The sequence below is a fragment of the Piliocolobus tephrosceles genome, chromosome 20, assembly GCF_002776525.5.
Source record: "Piliocolobus tephrosceles isolate RC106 chromosome 20, ASM277652v3, whole genome shotgun sequence".
Classification (NCBI taxonomy): Eukaryota; Metazoa; Chordata; class Mammalia; order Primates; family Cercopithecidae; genus Piliocolobus; species Piliocolobus tephrosceles.
In genome coordinates this window covers 29,202,055-29,227,060 of record NC_045453.1, presented here as the reverse complement: position 1 = coordinate 29,227,060, position 25,006 = coordinate 29,202,055, and the positions used below count along the sequence as shown (strand labels likewise).

The 25,006-nt window shown below is 43.7% G+C and overlaps 1 protein-coding gene and 1 non-coding gene across 4 annotated transcripts in view; both read right to left on the bottom strand.

Annotated features, from left to right (window-relative positions):
- The window catches only part of RTF2 (replication termination factor 2), a 50,597-nt gene extending 26,431 nt beyond the window's left edge, over nt 1-24,166 (bottom strand). The window contains exons 1-5 of one of the 3 annotated variants that reach the window (XM_026455143.1): nt 23,986-24,166; nt 19,385-19,479; nt 18,034-18,127; nt 15,703-15,842; nt 8,394-8,472 (exon numbers count right to left, since the gene is read on the bottom strand). In XM_026455143.1, the coding sequence (XP_026310928.1) occupies nt 8,394-8,472; nt 15,703-15,842; nt 18,034-18,127; nt 19,385-19,479; nt 23,986-24,054 (477 nt within the window). In that variant the 5' untranslated portion in view covers nt 24,055-24,166. The remainder of the gene's footprint in view (nt 1-8,393; nt 8,473-15,702; nt 15,843-18,033; nt 18,128-19,384; nt 19,480-23,985) is intronic. The other 2 variants (XM_026455144.1, XM_026455145.2) reach the window with 2 other exon arrangements.
- On the bottom strand, nt 17,067-17,167 carry LOC111555697. The gene has a single exon (XR_002735603.1). It is a non-coding gene; the product is annotated as a small nucleolar RNA U13 (small nucleolar RNA).
- Nucleotides 24,167-25,006: the final 840 nt, after the last annotated feature.

The window sequence follows — 25,006 nt, the reverse complement described above, 5'->3', positions numbered from 1 at the left end:
CAGCACTTTGGGAGGCCGAGACGGGCAGATCACGAGGTCAGGAGATCGAGACCATCCTGGCTAACCCGGCGAAACCCCGTCTCTACTAAAAAAAAATACAAAAAACTAGCCGGGCGAGGTAGCGGGCGCCTGTAGTCCCAGCTACTCAGGAGGCTGAGGCAGGAGAATGGCGTGAACCCGGGAGGCGGAGCTTGCACTGAGCTGAGATCCGGCCACTGCACTCCAGCCTGGGCGACAGAGCGAGACTCTGTCTCAAAAAAAAAAAAAAATCATTTCAGTAACAGTGGGATAAAGCAGAATAATAAAAGTACACAAAATGCATGGTGGAATGCAACAGCCTGAGACTGGGCTTCAGTGGAGAGTGGGGACAGCAATGGAAAACAAGGCCAAGAGTCAGAGAGGTGGGGAGGCCAAGAGGCAGGGAGGCCGAGAGGCAGGGAGGCCCGAGAGTCAGGCAGGCCGAGAGACAGGCAGGCTGAGAGGCAGGGAGGCCGAGAGGCAGGGAGGCTGAGAGGCAGGGAGGCCGAGAGGCAGGGAGGCTCAGAGACAGGCAGCTGCGACAGGCCAGGGAGGCCAAGGGAAAGCAGCAGCCTCCGTGAGCATGAAAACAAGAAGCCTAGGCTCACTCTCTCCTGATCAGACCCTCAGTGTGTTCACGGGTAGAGTAAAAGAACAAAATTAACATGTGAAAGTTTAAGGCTGCCTATTCTGTGTCTTCTGTGATTCCTTGAGGCTAAATATTCACAGAGACTATAAAGATGGCAGAAGGCTAAGATAATCTGAAGAAGGCCAAAGCCTGAAAACCAGAATCAGCTGCACTGACCACTTCTGATGACACTCCTTTTCCCTAACTTAACTTTTTCTCCTTCTGCTCCACCTCCTCCTCCATGAAAAGCAGGTAGACAGTGTGAGCATTTACTTTTGGACTTCTGACTTTAAAACATCTACACATCCCATTTGCCTATCTACAAAGCCTAAACAAATGAAGCCACAGAGGTAACAAGTCCAATGCTACTGATCACAACTTCAATATTCTACATTGGCAGTGTTTTTTTTTTTTTTGAGACGGAGTCTTGCTCTGTTGCCCAGGTTGGAGTGCAGTGGTGCGATCTAGGCTCACTGCAACTTCCACCTCCCGGGTTCAAGTGATTCTCCTGCCTTAGCCTCCCAAGCAGCTGGGACTACAGGTGCGCACCACCATGCCCAGCTAATTTTTGTATTTTTTTTTTTTTCTGAGATGGAGTTTCGCTCTTGTTGCCCAGGCTGGAGTACAATGGCGCAATCTTGGCTCACCACAACCTCCGCCTCCCAGGTTCAAGCAATTCTCCTGCCTTGGCCTCCTAAGTAGCTAGGATTATAGGCATGTGCCACCACGCCTGGCTAATTTTGTATTTTTAGTAGAGACGGGGTTTCTCCATGTTGGTCAGGCTGGTCTCGAACTCCCGACCTCAGGTGATCCGCCCGCCTCAGCCTCCCAAAGTGCTGGGATTACAGGCGTGAGCCACCGTGCCCTGCTAATTTTTGTATTTTTAGTAGAGAGGGGGTTTCACCATGTTAGCCAGGATGGTCTCGATTTCCTGACCTTGTGATCCGCCTGCCTCAGCCTCCCAAAGTGCTAGGATTACAAGTGTGAGCCACTGTGCCCAGTCCTACATTGGCACTTTTCAAATTTTACTGTGCATACAAATCATCCAAGGATCTTGTTAGAATGCAGATTCTATTTCAACTGGTCTGGGGTAGGGCCTGAGAGTCAGTCTTTCTTTTTTCTTTTCTTCTCTCTCTGTGTTAACTTTTTATTTTATTTTGTTTTTTATTTTATTTTATTTTTTGAGACAGGGTCTCACCCTGTGTCACCCAGACTGGAATGCAGTGGCACCATCACAGCTCACTGCAGCCTTGAACTCCTGGGTTTAAGCCACCCACTTGTCCTAGCCTCTCAAGGACTACAGGCGTGTGCCACCACGGCTATTTTAAAATTTGTTGTAGAAACAGGGTCTCCCTATGTTGCCCAGGCTGGTCTTGAACTCCTGGCCTCAAGTGATCCTCCCGACTCAGCTTCCAAAAAGCTGGGATTACAGGTGTCAGCCACTGTGCCTGGCCTAGAGTGGGCATTTCTTAAAAAATAAACAAAAAAAATCTCTCAGGTGATGACAATATTGCAGGTCTGTGGGTCATGCTTTGAGTAACACGCCCATCATTTATTTGGCAGTCTGTAATTACTCCAGTGTATTTCTTCGTATTACAAGAAGTGCACAGCATAGTAGGGAATACAATTAATTGTTTTGGCTAGCGATTTGTTTACAGTAAACACAAAAGCACCTAGCAACATCATCTCTTTGGACCCTGTTTACTGAAATCAATGTGCGTACCATGTGTTTCAGAACATGGCACCAAAGCCATTTCCAACCCTCAAGTCTCTTCCAGTGAACTGAAAAGCCAACTGTTGGTGAAACTGCAGACTGAAAAGTGGAGAAAATGCATACACAAAATACCACTGGGGTTCCTGACATTCTTACAACACTGGCTTCTCTGAATTTTAGATATTACCTAAAAAGTGAAAATACTTGTTTTAGACTTTAACACTGACTCCCTTCATTCATGTTTAGTGATGCACTACAGTTCCTGAAACTGTACCATCACTTTTCTTTTTGGCAGAGTTTGGCAGGAATGGTTAGTGTTTGCCTCTTCTTACTGAGCATCCAGCTAGACTACATTTCCCAAGCTACCTTGCAGGTGTGGCCATGTGACTGAGTTCTGGTGAGTAGAAGCCAAGCGCATCTCTTCCAGGCCCGGTCCATAACAACCTCCTAAAAGAGATGTTCTCTTCTCTTTCTGACCAAAACAAGAGGTCAGAGCTACAAGATAGCAGCAGCCTGAATCTTTACCTTTGGAAGAAGGCTGTCCACTGGATTAGCCCCTGGAACTTTGGGGTTGTTTGTTATAGCAGTTAGCCAACCCTGACCAAAACACAAGTTAAGATTTTCCTTATTGGAAAATCTGAAATTTGAAATGCTTCCAAATCTGAAACATTCTGAGTGCTAACTTGGTGTCACAAACGGGAAATTCCATACCTGATCTCATGTGATGGGTCATAGTCAAAACTTTTATTAATGTACAAAATTATTAAATATATTGTATAAAATTACCTTCTATATGCATAAGGTGTATATGAAATTTAAATAAATTCAGTCTTTAGACTTGGGTCCCATCCCCAAGATGCCTCATTATGTTTATATAAATATTCCAAATCCAGATAAATCTGAAATTCAAAACACTTCTGGTCCCGAGCATTTCAGACAAGGAACATTCAACCTGTACTTAGTATTATTAAACTTCAGAAATTTGAAATTAGAAATTGGAGTTTGATTCTTGATAAAAATATATGAATTCACCATTTATTTCCTCATTTTATAATGTTATTGTTTAGAATTTTGGGTCTAAATAAAAAGCATCTGAAAATTTACTATAATTCCTTTGTTTTAGATATTAGAATCTGAAGGTTAAAGAGGTGAAGTGATATTCCCAAAGCCAGAGCTGGTGTGTGAGCCCAAACTGTTGTACTGGTTGTGCTATGGTTTGGATGTGTCCACTAGGTTTGGGGTACTAGGGCTTGGACTAAACTAAAGTTGATGTGTTGGAAACCTGATCCCTAATCTGTGGTGTTTGGAGGCAAGGCATCATGGGAGGAGCTGGGGTCATGGGGACACTGCCTGCACGAATGGATGGATGTGGGAGTGGGGTCCTTAGTAAAGGACAAGGCAGGCTCCCTCTTATTCTCGTTCTTTCTCTCCCTCCTTCCCTCCTTCTCCATGTGATGCATTCATCATGTTACAGCCCAGCAGAAAGGCTCACACCAGACGCTGTTGCCTTGATCTTGGACTTGTCAGACTTTGGAGCTGTGAGGAAGTAAATTTCTGTTCTTTATAAATTACCCATTCTTGGGTATTCTGTTACAGCAGCACAGACCAGACTAAGGTTGCACGCATAAATGAATGATTCCTACTCTAATGTGCCACTGACTGTCCCATGCTCTCTACTTTTTTTTTTTTTTTTTTTTGAGAGAGCCTTGCCATTATCCAGGCTGAAGTGCAGAGGCATGATCTCAGTTCACGGCAACTTGCACCTTCTGGGTTCAAGCGATTCTCCTGCCTCAGTCTCCTAAGTAGCTGGGACTACAGGCGTGCACCACCAAACCCAGCTAATTTTTGTATTTTTAGTAGAGATGGAGTTTCATCTTGTTGGCCAGGTTAGTCTCAAACTCCTGACCTCAAGTGATCCACCCACCTCAGCCTCCTGAAGTGTTGAGATTACAGGCATGATCCACCGCGCCAGGCACCACGCTCTATGATTTTATTACAGGCGTGAGGCACCATGCCGGGCCCCACGCTCTCTGATTTTATTACAGGCGTGAGCCACCGCGCCAGGCCCCATGCTCTCTGATTTTATTACAGGCGTGAGCCACGGCGCCGGGCCCCACACTCTCTGATTTTATTACAGGCGTGAGCCACCACGCGACCCTGCGCTCTCTGATTTTATTTTCTAAATTGTGTATTATGGGTTGAATTACGTCCCCCTGCAAAAATCCACATGTTGAAGTCCAAGCCCTAGTACCTCAAAATGTGACCTTATTGGGAAACACAGTCACTGCAGATGTAATGAGTTAAGATGAGGTCATTAAGTTGGGCTCTAATCCAGTATTGGGACTGATGTCCTAATCAGGGAAAATTTGGACACAAAGACGGACATGATAGAGGGAAGATGATGTGAACAGGGCGAAGGCCGGCTATAAGCCAACGAGAGGCCTGGACCAGATCCTTCCCTCAGAAGAAGCTAACCCTGATGACACCTTGATTTTGGACGTTAGTCTCCAGAACCGTAAGACAATGAATTTCTGGTAATCATCCAGCTTGGCTACTTGATTACAGCAGCCCCAGCAAACTAGCAGAGTATTCAACACAGCTCTGCAAAGGCAACTTTGATGTACAGCATACAAGTAAAAAGCATTCATTATCTCGTTCATTCTCTGTTGGCAACAGATTTATTTTTAAGACAATTTCCTGAGGTATTCCTGAATTTCAACCAGTATCCTGTCATAACTGCAGAAGGTCACAACAGCCAAGATGGCCTCCATGAGGAGCCAGGAGGAGCCTATGCTCCTGTTCATCACCTGGTCTCTACCGTCCCTTGTGCAATCCTGACACGGCCCTGTTCCACTTTCCTCCTGCCTCCTTCCCTTCCCTTGAAGTGCAAGGTACAGACTGTTGAAAGCTTACTAGCTTTCAGTAAAATTTCCCAAGCATCAACAATGTAATGTCAGAGTTCCCTCGTAACGCTGTGTTTCCATGGAACAGAATCAGCTTTTCTGTGAAGCTCGGCAGACAGCGTGATTTCACTGCGCACACGTCATCATGGTTATTAGTATGGACATTTTAGGCCAACCGACGCAAAGGACAACTGTGAACCCATCTGAGAGAGGGGTACTATTATGGGCGTAAGAAAAAAACTGGATTGCTTTAGATCAGTAGGTCCCCCAAGCCTGGTTACCCGTTAAAACAATTCTGAGAACTCTTAAGAACTAGAACTCCTTCTCCTCCTTCTGGTATTCGAAGGTTTCCCCAGTCCAGTCCAACTCACACCTCGGCCTCTCTCCCTGCTCCCGTACCCCATCCCACAGTCCCGACAGGACCAGGCCTCGATCACACCGGCTGTTCATCTCAGTATGGCTGCCCGGCTGCTTCCGCCCCATGAATACTGCTGCTGCCCCTCTTCAACCCACTAACCAATCACAGTCCCAGCAGGATTTACAACAGTGTTTTGCAAACTTCGGCCATTTCCCTGCTAACTGTACTGTCAATATCTTAGTATTTTTATTTAAATCTACCTATTGTTTATAGTTAATTTTAACCATTAACTTTATTATTATTATTATTTTGAGATTGAGTCTCACTCTGTCACCCAGGCTGGAGTGCAGTGGCACGATCTCGGCTCACTGTAACGTCCACCTCTCAGGTTCAAGCAATTCTCCTGCCTCAGCCTCCCGAGCAGCCAGGATTACAGGCGTGTGCCACCACACCCAGCTAATTTTTGTATTTTTAGGAGAGACGGGGTTTTGCTATGTTGGCCAGGCTGGTCTTGCACTCCTGACCTCAGGTGATCCACCCGCCTTGACCTCCCAAAGTGTTGGGATTACAGGCGTGAGCCACCATGCCCAACCTAATGGTTAACTTTATATTCCTAGGATAAATATATAAAAACAGTACTCTTTGCCATAAATATAAAGTTACCATAAAAATGCAGAGAATACTGAACAGTTTTGTTAGATCCTGCCTGCCAAAGCTCTGAGCTTAAAGTCTACTTTCTTAGGCAGTCAAGAGAGTGTTACAAACATATGAGGATCAAAGGGAGAATTTCTCCTCAAAGCAAGCAGAAGGTCTGAAGGACGGCAAAATGGGCATCACTGTCCTGCCAGACAACGCTTCACAGAGACACGCAGTGCCTGGCTGTGCGCCTCCCCAGGGCAGCACCGCTACCACCAGCAATCTCTCCATCCCTGGGAGTGCAACCAATAACCATGCTCTTCCTTTGAGGCCCAGAACAAATGCCCCTCCCTTTATAAAGCCATTTCTCACCAGCAGACTAAAGAAGGTTCTCTGGCCCCTTAATGCCAGTATCTTTACCATCTATTTGGTACCTGGCCTCAAAAAGCAAAGTAGAGCATGATGTTTCCTATAACTTATGATTCCTGCAGGACCGCAATCTCCCTGAGCGCAGGAACCGTGTCATCCACATCTTACCTTCCCTTGGAATCTATGCCATCATCTTAACATGGCAGACACAATAAATACTTCTGGCTGAATATCAACCGATTCCCAAATGTCTTCTTTGAATTTCTTTTCTTAAAAGAAAGCTTAATAAGACAGATTCCTCATTCTAAGAAGCCTTTATTCACAGTCACCCCAAAGTGGACACAACTCACCGCCCGCACTGACTCTTCCCCACTCACCCCTGCCTGCCTCTGGGCCTAGACAACGGGAGCCACCCAGCGTCCTCCTCCACAGCTAGGATTTTTACAATAAAACTAATGCACATCCCATCTGGCTTAAAGCTGCCTTCTGGCTTCCTGCTGCTCTTAGAATAAAATCCGTAAGCCCCAATGTGGCCCCCAGGCCCTGCATGAGACAACTCCTGCCTAACTCTTCAATCTCATCTATTCCCCTCGCCGGCCCTCCATTCTCACACTTTCTGTTCCCTGAACTCGCAAAGTCCTCTGTTACTTCTGAGCTTTTGCACATGCTGTTCCTGCTGCCTAAGAGGCTGCTACTCAGGCTGTACGCAGCTGGCTCCCTTGTGCCCTGCGGGTCTCAGCTCAAACCTCCAGAGATGCCTCTGCCAACCACCACTATGCCAGCCTCTCTCCCTCCAACGTATGGCCTCATGTCTTTCCTTCCTGGCATCGGTCACAATCGAGTCTGCCTTGCTCATCTAGCTGAGTGTCTCTCTCTCCAATCAGGATGTGGGATGCAGGAGGGCAAGGGCCTTCATGGATCTTCTTCAGCATGCTATCCCACAGATCAGGGCCTAGAAGAGGCGCTGGCCCCTAACCATCACTCAGTGAAAGCTGCTGGCTTTCACAACAGGGAGCAATAACACAGTAGGGAGGGGAATGAAATACAAACAGGGTTGATACAGGCAAAATACAGTCAGAAGCTGCTGGCATCCATGACATTAAATGAAGCAGCACGCTTTCGATGGGTCAACAGTACACCCAAGACACACACACATTTTGGCTTCAGCAGCAGCAGCGCCATTAAAGCAAAGCATCAGTATTTCCTCCACGTGAGCTGGGGGTAGCTCTCATGTCTAGTTACTTGCCAACCATGCGAGTATTTACTGAGGGCATGCTACATGCCCTGGAGAGAATAAGCCCTGCGGATAAAGAGATGAACAAGCCTTGTTTCCTACCCTGGAAAACTAAGTCCGGTGGGGAAACAGACATACACATATGCAACTACATGACGATGGGAGAAGTGAGATAACCAGGTGCTTGGGGAGTGGAAGGAGGTTTAGCACCAGGGAGTCACAGAACAAGTAAGAACCATAGAACTGAGGCTCACGGGGGAGCAGGCCCTCCAGGACAGCAGGTCCACTAGAGGAAACTGAGGCAGCAGCACGTTCAGGAAATAGCCCTCCTGTGGTCTGACCTGGACTGGCAGGCAGTGGTCAGGTGATAAGAGGTCACTGGGGTCTGTACTTCCAGCAACCAAGAGCCATGGAAGCAGAAAAGCAACTTATGAGAGCTGATTTCAGAAAGAACAAGTGGAGGGAAAGAACCCTAAACCATCTGATTTCCTCAGCTACGGAGAAGGAACAAATGGTACATGTCAGGAACTCACCGTGTGGCAAACTTCCGCTTTTATCTCTTTCAAGGCTCGCTCAGAAAACACGCAGCCGCAGCACCGAAGGAAGCAGAACCTGGAGAAATAACCCAGTGGGGAAATGACTGTATTAATCACATGATCAACTCACATTTATTCGGTTGATACAAAGGCCACGATCCACAAAGATTAAAATAGTTACATTTCACTCCATTAAAAAAAATCAGTGTGTTCTCATAGAAAAGGGCCAGAAAAAAAAGAAAAATCAGTTATATCCAAAATAAAAAACATCAAAACTGAAACCACAACCATAAAAAGTCAAAAGAACAGGAACTCCGGGAGGAAATATTTTCAATAAATATAAGATTCAGAGCTTATTTTGTGAATATTCAAAAAGGTCTTAGACAGCAACAGTCAACATCATAATAGAAAAATGACCAAAGAGGACCAACATGCAGTTCACACAAAAAATATATAAAGACCAAAGGATTCTTAACCTCAAATGTTAAAAGAAATGCCTTTTAAAACCATGACACATCAATTTTTTATCTATCGGGCAGTAATTCAAGAGATTGGGGCTGGGCACAGTGGCTCACACTTTTAAATTCCAGCACTTTGGGAGGCCAAAAGTGGGAAGATCGCGTGAGGCCAGGAGTCTGAGATGAGCATGGGCAACATACTGAGAATCTATCTTTAAAAAAAACTTTTAAAAAACTTAGCCAAGTGTGGTGGTGGGCTCCTGCAGTCCCAGCTACTAGGGAGGCTGAGGTGGGAGGATGGCCTGAGCTATGATAGTGCCACTGCACTCCAGCCTAGGTAACAGGGACAGATTCTGTCTCTTTAAAAAAAAAAAAAAGAAAAAAAGAAAAGAGACTGAAAGTATACAGTGGGAAACTGAGGACATAGGCACATTTGTTGTCAGGTGGATACAACACAGTACAATACTTCATGAAGCCAATTTGGCAGTACCAAATAAAGTGTGACTTTTAAGAATTTCTCCTACAGAAACATGCCCACAAGTGTGCAAACATACAAATGTGTGTTTAGGAAGTTGTGTAGTATAGCAAGGTAAAAAGGAAAGGAAGTAAGTCACCTCCATGTTCCTCAGTAGGGAAATGGTCAAATAAATTATAAACACCCAAACAGCTATTAAAAAGAAGGTAAATCTGTACTCAAGGTCACGAAAATATGTCCAAGGTAGACAGGGTAGAAGGAAAAAAAGATGTTATTAAAAACATATAATATGACCCCATGATGGTTTGGGAAGAATACATGTTGATTTCTACATCTATATGCAGAGGCGTGGAGAAGCGTGGATATGGGTGTGTGGTGTGGGGGAGGGGAGCATTAAACATCAAACAACGAATAATGCCACCACCATGGCTGGAGAGCAGCATAAAGCACTTTCACATTTCACTTTAGGCATTCCTTGGAAAACGCCACAGGACAAATTTTCTCTAATTTCCCAGGGATTATAGCAGACGCAGATCGGCCTAACCAAAATCCAGTTCATAACACTGCACTAAATTCAATGAATGTTGTTTAGAATTTTTAAAATCCTATTTTATAGATACTTACAAAATATTAATTAGGAAGCTATTTTTCTTTTTACAAAGGCCCAATGTTTTTATTACAGTAACAGTTTATTTCTACTTTTCTATATATTTAAATCTTCATTATACAAACTTTGCTAAATACAGCTGGTCCTCTATACCCACGCGTACCACATCTGTGAATTCAACCAACCCGGATCAAAAATCTTTGGGAGGAAAACTGAATGCATTTGTACTGAATGTGCACGGACCTTTTTCTTACCATTATTCCTCGAACAATACAGTATAACAACGATTTACACAGCATTTACATTGTATTAGGTATTATAAGTAATGTAGAGTTGATTTAAAGTATACAGGAGGATGTGTGTAGGTTATATGCAAATACTATACCATTTTATATCAGAGACCTGAGCATCCATGGATTTTGGTATCCACATGGGATCTGTGAACCAGTCTCCCACATATATCAAGGGATGACCATATACAAACTAAGCCAATCATCAATTTCAAGTGTGGAGGCTCTTATCAATAACAGATGGACAAAGTCAAAATAAGCAAAGCTCAATTCACTGGGTAAGAGAAAAAGGAGAAGAAACTGACCAGCAAACCAAAGGAGAAACAACAGAGGAAGCCACAATCAGAGCAACAGGCTGCAGGGGACTCCTACTCGAGACCCCACTGTGGAGCTCGTTTCTGCTAAGTTCCTCTTTTGGGGTGAGCTACAGTTTTCTTAAAAACAAGTGGGAAGCCAAACACGAAAGGTTACATATTGTATGATCCTATGCATACGAAATATCCAGAAGAGGTAAATCCACTGAGACAGAAACAGACTGGAAATGAGGAGTACCTATGTAGTGGGCAGAGGGTTTTCCTTTTGGGGTGATAAAAATGTTCTGGAACCAGATAGAGGCAGTGACTGTACAACACTGTGAGTGTACTCAATGCCACTGAAACACAGACTTTAAAATGGCCAATGTTATGTGACTTTCACCTCAAATACAAACGTGTGTGTGTGTATATATACATGCGCACACGCGCGCACACACACACACAGAAGTGGGACATGGTTAGGTAAATGAGTCTGGTTCCCCAGAATATGTCCTACTTGACCCCAATGGTGGTTTAAATTCAGATTATTTGAAGAAGAGTGTAGTATCTAAAAGCAAAAGGTCCTGGGCCCTAAACTGTACTCTCCAAATTCATGAAGCCCCTAGTTGTTCCATTTCAGAACAGGACAGTTAGTTGCCCTGGCAGAGTCTGCCACATGCAACATTCCTTGGCACCCTAAGAGGGTGTCCATGTACCCCTGTTAAATAAACAGACACCAATGGGCCAGAATGCTCAAGATTAAATACTGCTGGCTCAATAAAACCGTTTTTACTTATTCGAGATGCTTTGCCCCACCCCTTTCCTGAATGAAAATAGTAAAAAATGCTACCTTTCAATATGTCATGTGTTTGATAGAAGATTCCAGAGGGCAGTCTAGACTACCAGCTATTAAGGATACAGGCATACCTTGTTTCATTGTGCTTTGCAGATACTGTGATTATTTTGGACTAAAGGTTCATGGCAATCCTGCACCCAGCAGGTCTGTCAGCATCTTCCCAGCAGCATGTGCTTATGTCATGCCTCTGTGTCACATTTTGGTAATTCTCAAATATTTCAAATGTTTTCATGATTACTACATCTGCTATGGTGATCTGTGCTCAGTGACGTTTGAGGTTACTTTTGTAATTGTTTGGGGTGCCAGGAACCACACCCATAAAAGATGGTGAACTCAATTAATAAATGTGTGTGTTCTGACTGCTCCATGAACTGGCCATCCCCCCACCTCTCTCCTTCTCAGTTCTCCCTATTCCCTGTGACACAACAATATTGAAATTAGGCCAATTGAGAACCTTACCATGGCTTTTAAGTGTCCAAATAAAAGGAAGAGTTACACATATCTCACTTTAAATCAAAAGCTAGAAATGATTAAGGTTAGTGAGGAAGGCAGGTACAAGATAGGCCAAAAGCCAGCCTCTTGAACCAAACACTTACCCAGGCTGTGGACGCAAAGGAAAAGTTCTTGAAGGAAATTAAAAGTGCCACTCCATAAACACAGGAATGGTAAGAAAGTGAAACAACCGTATTGCTGATAGGAAGAAAGTGTTAGTGGCCTGGACAGAAGATCAAACTAGCCACCGTGACAGATCCTTAAGCCAAAGCCTAATCCAGAACAAGGCCCTGACTCTCTTCAATTCTATGAAGGCTGAGAGAGGTGAGGAAGCTGCAGAGGAAAAGCTGGAAACTAGCAGAAATTGGTTCATGAGGTTTAGGGAAAGAAGCGTCTCCATAACATAAAAGTGCAAGGTGAAGCAGCAAGTGCTGATGAAGAAGCTGCAGCAAGTTCTCCAGAAAATCTAGCTAAGATCATTAAAAAAGATGGGTACATTAGACAACAGATTTTCAGTGTAGGTAAAATAGCCTGTATTGAAGAAGATGCTACGTAGGACTTCTACTACTAAAAAGGAGAAGTCAACGCCTGGCTCCAAAGCATAAGGACAGGCCAACTCTCGCTAAGGTCTAACGTGCCTGGTGACTTTCAGTTGAGCCAACGTTCATTTACCGTTTGAAAACCCTAGGGCTCTTAAGAATGATGCTAAGTCTACTTTGCCTGTGCTCTCGAAATGGAAGAACCAAGCCTGAATGACAGCCCATCTGTCTATAACATGGCTTACGGAATATTTTAAGCCCAATGTTGAGACTTACTGCTCAAAAAAAAAAGAGATCCCTTTCAAAATATCACTGCTCATTGACAATGCACCTAAGTCACATAAGAGCTCTGATGGAGATGTACAAGGAGATTAAAGTTGTTCTCATGGCTGCTAACACAACCACCATTCTGCAGCCCATGGATCAAGGTGGAAATTTGACTTCAAAGTCTTATTATTTAAACATATATTTCATGGCCAGGTGCGGTGGCTCACGCCTGTAATCCCAGCACTTTGGGAGGCTGAGGTGGGCGGATCACAAGGTCAGGAGATCGAGACCACAGTGAAACCCCATCTCTACTAAAAATACAAAAAATTAGCCGGGCGCGGTGGCGGGCGCCTGTAGTCCCAGCTACTCAGGAGGCTGAGGCAGGAGAATGGCGTGAACCCGGAGGCGGAGCTTGCAGTGAGCCGAGATCGCACCACTGCACTCCAGCCTGGGCGACAGAGCGAGACTCTATCTCAAAAAAAAAAAAAAAAAGTATATATATATATATACACACACACACACACATATATATATACACACATATATATATATATATATTTCATAAGGCTACAGCTGCCATAGCCTTCCTCTGCCATTCCTCTGATGGATCTGGGCAAAGTAAATTGAAAACCTTCTGGAAAGTATTCACCATTCTAGATGTCATTAAAACATCTGCATTTGGCCGGCTGCGGCGGCTCAGGCCTGGAATCCCAGCACTTTGGGAGGTTGAGGCAGGCAGATCATCTGAGGTCAGGAGTTTGAGACCAGCCTGGCCAACATGGTGAAACCCCGTCTCTACTAAAAATACAAACATTAGCCGGGCGTGGTGGCGGGTACCTGTAATCTCAGCAACTTGGGACGCTGAGGCAGGAGAACTACTTGAACCCAGCAGGTGGGGGTTGCAGTGAGCTGAGATTGTGCCCCTGCACTCCAGACGGGGAAACAGAGCCGGACTCCATCTCAAAAAAAAAAAAAGAACAACTGTGATTCATGACAGGAGGGCAGAATATCAACAGTAACAGGTGTCTGGAAGAAGCTGGTTCCACCCCATGGATGACTTGGAGGGTTTCAAGACTTTAGTGGAGGAAGTAATGCAAGTGTGGTAGAACAACAGCAAGAGAGTGAGTTAGAAATGGAGCCTGAAGATGATGGAATTGCTGCAATCTCATGATAAAACCCACATGGATGAGGAGCTGCTTCTTATGGATGAGCAAAGAAAGTGGTTTCTTGAAGATGCTGTGAATATTGTTGACATGATAGATGTGAAATATTACATAAGCTTAATTGATAAAGCAGTTGCAGCGTTTGAGAGAATTGATTCCAATTTTGAAAGGTCTACTATGGGGGAAATGCTATTAAACAGCATCACATGCTACATACAGAGAAATCTTTCGTGAAAGTCAGAGTCTATCGATGCAGCAAATTCTATTCCTGTCTTACTGTGAGACACTGCTACAGCCACGCTAACCTTCAGCAACCACCACCCTGATCAGTTAGCAGCCATCGACATCAAGGCAACATCGAGGCTCCACCGGCAAAGATGATGACTCACTGAATGTTCAGATGATTGTTAGCATTCTTTAGCAATAATTTTTAATCAAGATAGGTACTTTTTTTTTTGACATAACGCTTTGCACACTTAAAAGATTATAGTATAAACATCTTTTTTTTTTTTTTTTTGAGATAGGGTCTCGCTCTGTCACCCAGGCTCTGCAGTGGCATGATCATACCTCACTGTAGCCTTGAATTCCTGGGCTCGAGCAATCCTCCTGCCTCAGCCGCCCAAGTAGCGAGTTCTATAGGGGCATGCCACCATGGCTGGCTAACTGAAAATAAATTTTGTTTTGTAAAGACAGTGCCTCACCTTGTTATCCAGGCTGGTCTCAAACTCCTAGCCTCAAGCAATCCTCCTGTCTTGGCCTCCCAAAGTGCTGGGATTACAGGTGGGAGCCAGCGTGCCCTGCTAAAGATAACTTTTATACGTACTAAGAAACCAAAATTTTCTGTGACTTGCTTTACAGTAATATTTGTTTTATTGTGGTGGTCTGGAATAGAACGCACAATATCTCCGAGGTATACCTGTACTTCTCAACAGTGGGGGGAAAGGGCTTAACACTTTTGCTTAGTGAGACATCCTATGAAAAAGCATGTACTAACCCATTCAACTCTTCATATTTTTGAAAGAGGAAAACATACAGGTTGCTTACATTTGCTACACAAAATCTCAACCATAAGATTCCTGGTACTATAGCCAGGGAATCTGTTACAAATTCAAGGTAAGTTAACATTTTTTTGAGCCTTTGGTTGACTGATTAACCACAGGTTCCATAACTCTGCCTGCTACTGCATAACTTTCAGCATTTGTGACCAAGTGCAGTGGCTCCCACATGTTATCCCAGGGCTTTGGGAGGATCATTCAAGGCCAGGAATTTGAATCCAGCCTGGCCAACATAGGGAGACCCTATCTCTACAAAAATAAAACTTAGTGGCTGGGCGTGGTGGCTTACGCCTACAATCCCAGCACTTGGGGTACTTGGGCAGGAGGATCGCTTGAGGCCAGTAACTCAAGACCAGCCTGGGCAACAAAGTGAGATCTCATCTCTACTAAAAAAAAAAAAAGGATAAAAATAAAACTATAAAACATAATAAAAATTAAAAATTAGTAACTAGAAGGAAATGGGATTTGCCCTTCGCTTTCTGTCCCACAGGAAAAGATGATCTAAGAACTAAACTCAGGTTTCATTAAGTGTCACATGAGAACTTTTCAGAATCCCACTTCACTTCAGGTTTTGTTTCCCTACCTCAAGAACAGAAGGCCACAGACCAGGCTAGGTCTTGCTGGAAGTCCTGTAGCAATGGCTGATGAAAATGAATGTGCTCATGACCGAGCACCACTTCCTCTAAGGCGCTACCAAACCAAGGACACCAGAAAGAAAGTCACATGACTGCTAAGCTATGGCACCACTGCTACCAAGACCGGCATTATTCCTCCAGCCTCCCACGTCATCTGTCCCAGGTGCGTCACTAACCTGTGTCGGCCATTCATCTCCAGGCCCACAACGGGGCAGATGAAACGTGCCCGCTGGAGGTCATCATGCTTGTCACCTTTAGTATTTCCTTTATCCCCTTCCCAGGCAGGATTATCAGAAAGCTTCAGCTCTGTCACATTCTGGGAAAAACCATTAATATTTTAACAATTCATTTGATAAACAGATCATCCTTTGCCTTAACCACCTAAGTCAACAAATTGTTATTCTAGCCCTTCCCATCAAAATCTCTTCCTCATAGTTACTTTCCTCTGGTCCATAAGAAACACAGATAAAATATTAAACTATAAATAGAAAACAGAAAACAAGGCCGGGACATGGTGGCTCATGCCTGTAATCCCAGCACTTTGGGAGGCCGAGGTGGACAGATCACCTGACACCGGGAGTTCAAGACCAGCCTGACCAACATGAAGAAACCTTCTCTCTACTAAAAATACAAAATTAGCCGGGCATGGTGGAGCACGCCTGTAATCCCAGCTCCTCAAGAGGCTGAGGCAGGAGAATCACTTAAACCCAGGAGGCAGAGGTGCAGTGAGCCGAGATCGTGCCATTGCACTCGAGCCTGGATAACAAGAGAGAAACTCCATCTCAAAAAAAAGAAAACAGAAAACAAGATCTTTTCAATTCACTGACTAGCAAGTAAATTAGTTATTTCTACCATACAAATTTTTTTAACTTAAGGAAAAGTACCTTCTCATATAAAAAATTAGTCCACTAAGAGAAAGTTTTGCATGGGTTCCACCCAGAATGGAATGCTTTCTCTCCTGAGGCTGCTTCATGTTATTGACCATCTATATTTATATAATTGTTGAAAAAAGCAAGACAAAAAAAAAATATATATATATATAAATCATTGAATAGACAGTAAAATCTGAGGCCGTGCCCTAAAAGTTAAGGCAGAATATTAGCCAGAAAATACCGTCATACTCCAAGACACAGCTATTCAGGTTTTCAAGAATTTCCAACTTTACAAAGAATTTGATACAATAGCTCTAGTTTCGCATTCAAGGCACTTCTTCATATTTAATGAGGCCATTTTGACTTCAACACTCTAGAGAGCAGCTGAGTGTCTCAAAAGGCAAATCACCATTCATACATCAGCTTCCTGGCTGAGAACTAGCACGTGTCTCACTGAGTTCTCTGCTCCGAGTATTTGTGGACTATCAACTGACAGTAATGACAATCTTATGTATTAGCACTGTTTTATTTGTATCCTTTTTTTTCTTTACTGTTCTAATTTCTTGGAGATCTTTTCCATTAAAGATTCAACTACATAAAACTGAATATTACATGTATTTTAAGTATAGAACTGTAAGAATTAATTTCAATAACTGCAATTTTTTTCTCATCACATGAGTAATGTGCTGATGTCACAAGGTTTGAGAGAGGCACATCTTACATATGCAAGTGAAAACCCAATCATAGCACTTACGAACTACTAAAGAATCGTTCATCACATTTTTGATGTAAGACGATTCACACTACCACAGGTTTTCCAGGAATAAATTCTCTTCCACAAGGTAAAAGACCACTAAAATCAGAACAATTTCTACAGCACTATCATTAGCTACATTTCAGAATTACAAACTTGCCTGAAATGAACATATCCTGTCATCAATCCCAAGAATTTGAACAAAAAGCCTAATATAATAATACGAAAGAAAGAAAAAGAAGGCAAAACCTAGAGCCTTAGACTGGGAGTTAAGGGATCTGGTTCTGGTTTAACTACTTCACTAGCCATGTGGCCTCAAGTAAGTCATTTACAGTGAGATGAAGGTTTGACTAGCCTCACGGTCCTCAAATTCTTCACTACCTTTCTTTTCTCCCACTGACTATATTTAAAAAGCTGTGTCCTCTCAAGAAAGTTCCTTTATCAAAAAAACTTGTTTTTTCAACTTTTATGGAAGAACTTTAACTGCCAATCAGAACCTCTAATCACCAGATGGTAACCACATGATTTAACAGTGATCCACAAAATTCTCTAATTCTACAAAAGTACCTTCCAAACCCAAAATCCAAGTAGGTGAATCTTAATTACAAAAATAATGCCTCCCAACATTAATACAGAACATCAAAAATTTCAAAGCACAGCACACAGGTGAAATCACAACAGATTTATAATGAAGGAAGTACACATGGTGGAACTCGTGGCTCGAGATTTACGTGACCTCCCAAGGTCATATGTGTATTAGATGGCCGGGTGGGAATGGAATCCCAAATTTCTGAGTTCAGTCTTTAACGTGTATAAATTCTACAAAATAAACCTCAGCCACTTTTCAGACCCTCACAGCACTTCAGAATCACTAGTGTTACCTTAATGCTTTTAATGTGAGATGCTGCCTTCCCAAGAGCCTTTTCTGCAGATTTGTCCAAGAGAAACTCAATGACGGCATCTTTGTTATAAAGTCTGCAATAGTAAGTATTAGAATATTATGTCAACAAGCAACTTTCAAATAACCAAAGGAGGAAGAATAAACTGACCACAATCCAAAAGTCATTTACATTTGATAAGAGAAATGCCTTGAATTATTAAAAAGTAAATTTAACCCTGTTTCAACTATTTCCAGAGCATACAAAGAAGGAAATTATTTATTTCTTTATTTGAGACAGTGTTTCACTCTTGTCGCCCACACTGGAGTGCAACAGTGCTATCTTGGCTCACTGCAACCTCCGCCTCCCTGGTTCAAGCAATTCTCCTGCCTCAGCCTCCCAAGTAGCTGGGATTACAGGCGCCCACCACCATGCCTGGCTGATTTTTGTATTTTTAATAGATACAGGGTTTCACCATATAGGCCAGGCTGGTCTCAAACTCCTGACCTCAGGTGATTCCCTTACCTCAGCCTCCCAAAGTGCTGGGATTACAGGCATGAGATAATGCGTCCAGTCAGAAATTAGTTTAAATCAAAGGTGGCAAACTGGCAGTCAGAAGGCTGAATGTAACCTGAACAAGGATTTTTTTAATTGTGAAATTTAATGTATAAGTACACATTTCCTATTTTTCTTTAAAAATTAAAACCAGAAGGTGTGGAATCACTAGGCCCACACCACTGAGCTGTAAAAAGTGGCTGGAACTGAGTGGCAGCTCCTGCTTTGAACAGGACATGGACTCTCCAGTATTCTCCATTCCCTGCCATTCTCTCCTGTTCCTCGCATGGCTCCTTCATGTGTTTATGCTTATAACTTACCTTCTATTGGCCCCTGAGTTCGCACAGGCTGGGGTACAGTGGTGGAATTATAGCTTACTACAGCCTCAAAGCCTCAACCACCCAGACTCACAGGCTCCTCCTGCCTCAGCCTCCTGAACAGCTGGGACTACAGGAACATGCCACCATGCCAGGCTAATTTTATTTTTTGTAGAGGTGTGGTTTCACTATATTGCCCAGACTAGTCTCGAACTCCTGGATAAGTGACCCTTCCTCCTCAGCCTCCCAAATGGTAGGATTACAGGCGTGAGCCACTGCGCCCAGCCCGGCCCAAGTTTTCAAACCATGGATTAAATAAACCAAACTGACTAGAAGAGTGCAGAACTATGTTCAGAGACAGGGAACGACAGCCTATGCTTCACAAATCTGCTTGGGATAATTCACGCTTGAGGAAGGGAAAACTGCATTTACACATCAAAATCACTTCATAAACTCATCTTCACTAACTGTAAAAACCATACCTGCCAAGTTCACAGGCAACTATTGGTCGTCTTAATATTTCCTGACTTAGAGTACAATAGTTCCATTGGGCTACTAATTCAGCATCTTTGTCCACCTAATAAAAAACAAAAAAATTCAATTAATTTTCATCTCTGAAAGACACATGGTTCACAGTTCTACATATAAAAGTATATTCAGTAATACCACACCGTAATGATTTTTCTTTTTTAAATCAAAGATAATGAAAATGACACAGGAAGTTGGGTTTTGTTTGTTTGCTTTTGAGATGGGGTCTCACTCTGTTGCCCAGGCTGGAGTGTAGTGGCGCAATCTTCGCTCACTGCAGCTTCCACCTCCCGGACTCAAGCAATCCTCCCACCTCAGCCTCCGGAGTAGCTGGGACTACAGGTGCACACCACCACGCCTGGTTAATTTCCATATTTTTTGTAGAGACGTGGTTTTGCCATGTTGCTCTCAAACTCCTGGACTCCACTGATCCGCCCATCTCAGCCACCCAAAATGCTGGAATTACAAGCATGAGCAACTGTGCCTGGCTGAAGTCAGGATTTTAAAAGTCACAAGTAATTAATACTACATCAAATAAAGGCCCATCTAAATATGACATGTACAAAGAAAAAGAGTTTATATAAAATTACTAAACTATTCATGCAAGCCACATACAAATATTAACATCTGAATCTTCATAATAAATTAGGGAGGCCACACAAAAGAGAAACACAAAGTGTGTTAGATTAATTTCTAACAATGGGAAAGCCCCCTCAGTTGTGGCAGATTTTAAAGACTTAAGAACTAAGAAGACAAGCATTTTTTTTTAAAAGTTCAGAACAAAGACTACATAATACTTTATAAAATGTTCAATTTAATAGAAATAAGTGTTTTGGGGCTGACTTACTAAGGGATACATCAAACTTTATCCATAGTATGAAAATCAGACATAAGACCCTCGCTGGCCCTCGAATGACATTTCCACATACATCATATTCCATGTCCTACTCCTCCCATTCCTGTTTTCCCTTCACTGTTAGACTGCACCACTCTTTCCCAGTCTTCAAATGCCGAACCTGAATAATGTAACATGGCACATTTGGAAGAAAACAGGAAGAGAAAAGAAAAAAAGACAACAAAAACAATTCCGCTGAATTTATTTTGTTAATTTATTTTTTGAGACAGGGTCTTGCTCTGTTGCCCAGGTTGGGCTGCAGTGGCACAATCACAGCTTACTGCAGCCTCAATTTTCCTGGGCTCAAGCAATCCTCCCCCTTAGCCTCCCAAGTAGCTAGGACCACAAGCAAGCGCCACTATTCCCAGCTAACTTTATTTTATTTTTCTTAAGAGGTCTCCCTGTGTTGCCCAGGCTGTTCTCCAACTGCGGGGCTCAAGTGATCCTCCTGCCTCACTCTCCCAAAGTGCTGAGTTTACAGGTGTAAGCCAACACACCTGGCCCTCTGAATTTAATTTTTAAAGTAAAAACTGCTTAAGTGCTTACTGTGTGCCAGGCACCGTGCTAAGCAGTTTCCATGACTTAACTTTTTAATCCTCAGAAAAACCCTATGAGTTAGTATTTTCACTTTTGTAGATAAGGAAAGCGAGGCACCAAGAGGTTAGGTTATATTCAAAAAGCACCTCAGAGAGTTGGGGACAGGGAGAAAAGTGACAAATCACTCCTTATCCAGGCCTTTAAAAATTGGTTCCCCCCAAAAAGCAGTAAAAAATGTCTTTACCAGGGTCTCTCTTCTTTTCTAGGGTCTTTCACCTTTTAAGTTTTTACATATCTGTACTGGAAAGACAAGTGTTTTGGGGTTTTTTTTTTTTTTTTTTTTGAGACGGAGTCTCGCTCTGTCGCTCAGGCTGGAGTGCAGTGGCGCTATCTCAGCTCACTGTAAGCTCCGCCTCCCGGGTTCACGCCATTCTCCTGCCTCAACCTCCTGAGCAGCTGGGACAACAAGCGCCGGCCACCACGCCCAGCTAATTTTTTGTATTTTTAGTGGAGACAGGGTTTCACTGTGTTAGCCAGGATGGTCTCGATCTCCTGACCTTGTGATCTGCCCACCTTGGCCTCCCAAAGTGCTGGGATTACAGGCGTGAGCCACCGTGCCCGGCAAGACAAGTGTTTTTTCTATACTTTCACTCACAACACTCAATACTTCCAGAACACTTCTGGCAAAATGCATGGGATTCCCCCACACCAAGCAAGTCTCTGATAGCAACCATGTGTCTCACAACTAAACTCAACTCTGATACCACCTATTTGGATATGGCCTCAGATCCCAAAGGTTAAGGGCTCAGTCCCATAATTCTGTCCCCTACCCCGACTTTAGATGCTAATCACAAGTTCAAAAGTTGTCACCTGTGCTTCTGTCTATAAATCAAAGGCTACCACAATCGCCCACTCAGGTTTGATAATCTGCTAGTGTCTCACAGATGTGGGAAAACAGTTCAGTTACCATTGCTGATTTATTACAAATACATTTTAAGGACACAAATAAACAGCAAGATAAAGAAGCACATAGGGTATAGTCTGCAAGGGTCCAAAGTGCAGGGCTGTCCCCATGGAGCTGGGGTGAGTAACTCTCCTGGCATGTGGATGTGGTCGGCAACCCAGAAAATCTCCAAATCCTCAACTTCTTTATGGCGACCTCCCCATGTAGGCCTGATGGATTATTAACTCCATGCCCAATTCCTCTCCTCCTCCCTAAAGGATGGGGGTGAGGTGGGGTTGAAAGTTCCAAGCTTCTAATCTTGGTTTGGTGTTTTTGGTGACCAGCCCCCATCCAGGAGCCCACCAAGAATTGCCTTATTAGAACAAAAGATGATCCTGTCACCCAGGAAATTACAAGGAATTTACGTGCTCTGCGTTAGGAACCAGGGCAGATTTCACAATATTGATTTGAAATGTAAGCTCCACCAGGGCTAGACTCTGTCTTATTCACTGCTATATCCCTGGGTCCTACAACAATGTATATATGGTAACCACTTACTAAGCATCTGTTGTGTGAATAGTGACAACAAAAATCCATCCTGCCTAGGCATTTCTGGCTCTTCCTTCTTTTCTACGCTCTTCCGACACCTGTTTCTTGTGAAGCCTTTCATTAAGCTACTCTTTTTCAGCCCAGGGCACAAGAAAACAAAACTGAGCTGAACACTTTTTTGGTAAAAGCCAAGAAAGCACTCATGAATGCTAATTATCCAGCATTAGCCTGTTTAAATGTAGGTATGATCAGAGGATACACTTCACCCTCTTGGATATTCATTCATTCTCATATTCACACATATTTTTTAGGTGTCTATTATGTGGCAGACACATGGTAGGGGTTACAGACAGGACACCCAAGGTTCCTGTCTACATGGGAAAGAGACAATAAACAAGTAACACAGTGGTAGGCACTGTAAAGAAGAGAAGAGACAATATTGGAAGTGAGGCACATTTCGGCTACAGTGGACAGATAACATTTGAGTAAAGAACTGAATGAAGTAAAGAAACTCATCATGTGACAGTCTCAGTGAAGAATATTTCAGATGGATGAATTCACACTCCAAGTTGAAGAACAAGAGGCCTGTTTAGCTAGAACAGTATGAAAGAGGTGGAGAGGGGCAGAAGATGAGATCAGAAACACAGGCTGGGTCTGCTCACAGCGCCTGATGAGATTTTATTCTTAATGTGATGGGAAGTCACTGGAATGCCTCAAATGCAATAGTGACATAAGGGGTTTACCTTTTAAAACAAACTCTCCGGCTCCTGAATCAGAATACATGAAGTCTCCACGTGTGCCAGGCACTCTACTAGGTGCTTTACAAGTATTTTATCATTAAAAAGTAATTACTAGTGCTAACTTTGAAATCCCAAATAAGTGGATGGGAATCCTGGCTTCACTACCTACCAGCTGTGTGATCTTAGTCACTTTAATATCCCTGGACTCCGTGTTCCTGTCAGTAGCAAAGAAATTATTATAATTTCCTCCATTGCTTGTGAGATTAGGGATTATTCACTCATTTATTTATTCAGAATATTTACTGTGCCAGGAACTATGCTAGTTGCAGAGAAAAAAAGGGGGTAGCCTCTGCTATCAAGAACTTACCATCTAGCGGGGAAGACTGATACAAATCAACCACGAACAGCCGCGTGCAGGGTGATAAGACAGTCTATAAAAGGATGTGGTAAGGGAACAGTTTGGGAAGGCTTCTCTGAGCAAATGAAGTTAGTGTATACAAAACTCAATATACACTAGGTATTTGTATTATTGCTACTAGCCGCAGGTAGGGTTCAAATTCTAGCTCTGCCATTTACTAGCTTTGCAACTTTCTCCTTTTGAGCCTCAACTTCCATGTCTGAAAATGAGGATGACAGTATGTAGCCACAGGGCTACTGTGATAATTACATGCGACATCCCTGTTAAGATTACTGTCCAGTGAATGGCAATAGTCAGCACTCATTGAATGTCCACTCTTAATACTGTTGTTAATTTTGAGTCCTGTGAATGGAATAAAAGACCGCAGCTAGGTCTGGAATCCCGCTGGCTCCCCCTTCTTACTTCCTCTTGTTTCCTGGGGTCGTCAGATTCCCATCAACCCCGGTCCCCAACAGCCCGCCCACATCACTGACCTTCTCAACCTTCTTCGGCCCCTTCACCAGTTCATGCCTCTTGGGGATTGTTCCCCCGTCGCAACCCATCGCAGGACGGGAGTCAGAGCCAGCAGCAAAATCCTACAGCTGCCACTTCCGGGATTTCTGGCGCAATCCTCAGCCACTTCCGGCGCACCGCCGTGACGTAGAACGCTGGTCGCGACGTAGCGGGGCGGGGCGGCACGCTAGTCCCCACGTAGCGGGGCGGGGCGGGGCGGGGCGGGGCCGTTGCCAAGTGCCGGTCGTCATGGAGAGCGTCGCTTGGCGGCTGGGCGCGGACGGGTTTTCTCTTTCCCGTGAGACCCTGGCTTTCTACTGCACAGTCGGAATCACTCGCCCACGCTCTGGGAGGGCAGCGAGGGCGTGGGCGGCGCGTGCGCACCCACAGCGCTTTGACCTCTTTGACCCTCTCCCACGACAGCTTGTGTGGCTGCGGAGCGGGCACGTCCCTGGACTGAGAGCGCCTGGAGAAAAAGGGCCGCCCTCTTGTTTCTGCGATTAATGATGCCTAAGAACGGAATCTGCCGTATCAATGGACATTTTTGTGTTTAAAAGGAGAACGCATCTTTATTGAGCGCCAACTGTGACTCAAGCACTCACAACAAATCCTGTGAAGTGATGTTACAGCAGATTCTAGGAAGTAAGACCCTCCCTAAGGCCTGGAACTTTCTGGTGTTGCCATGCATATTGTAGATGGCATGTGTGTGAAATTTTGCAGTTTGTGTGTGTGTGTATTTCATTCACGGTTTCCTGAAGCCCAGGCTAAAAAAATTTTATTAACAATCAAGTATCATTAATAGACGATACAATAGTTCTTATAAAACATACAGTGACGTTGTTACGCCCATTCCAAGAGACAGGCTTTGTTTTATCTATAAGAACACAAATCCCTTGCTAAAAATCCATGACTGTCTGTCGGCTCTTAGGCAATTGCCTATCTATTTGTTCCTTTAATTATTATAAATATTATGGGAAAGCGCCTATAATTACCTAGCACTTT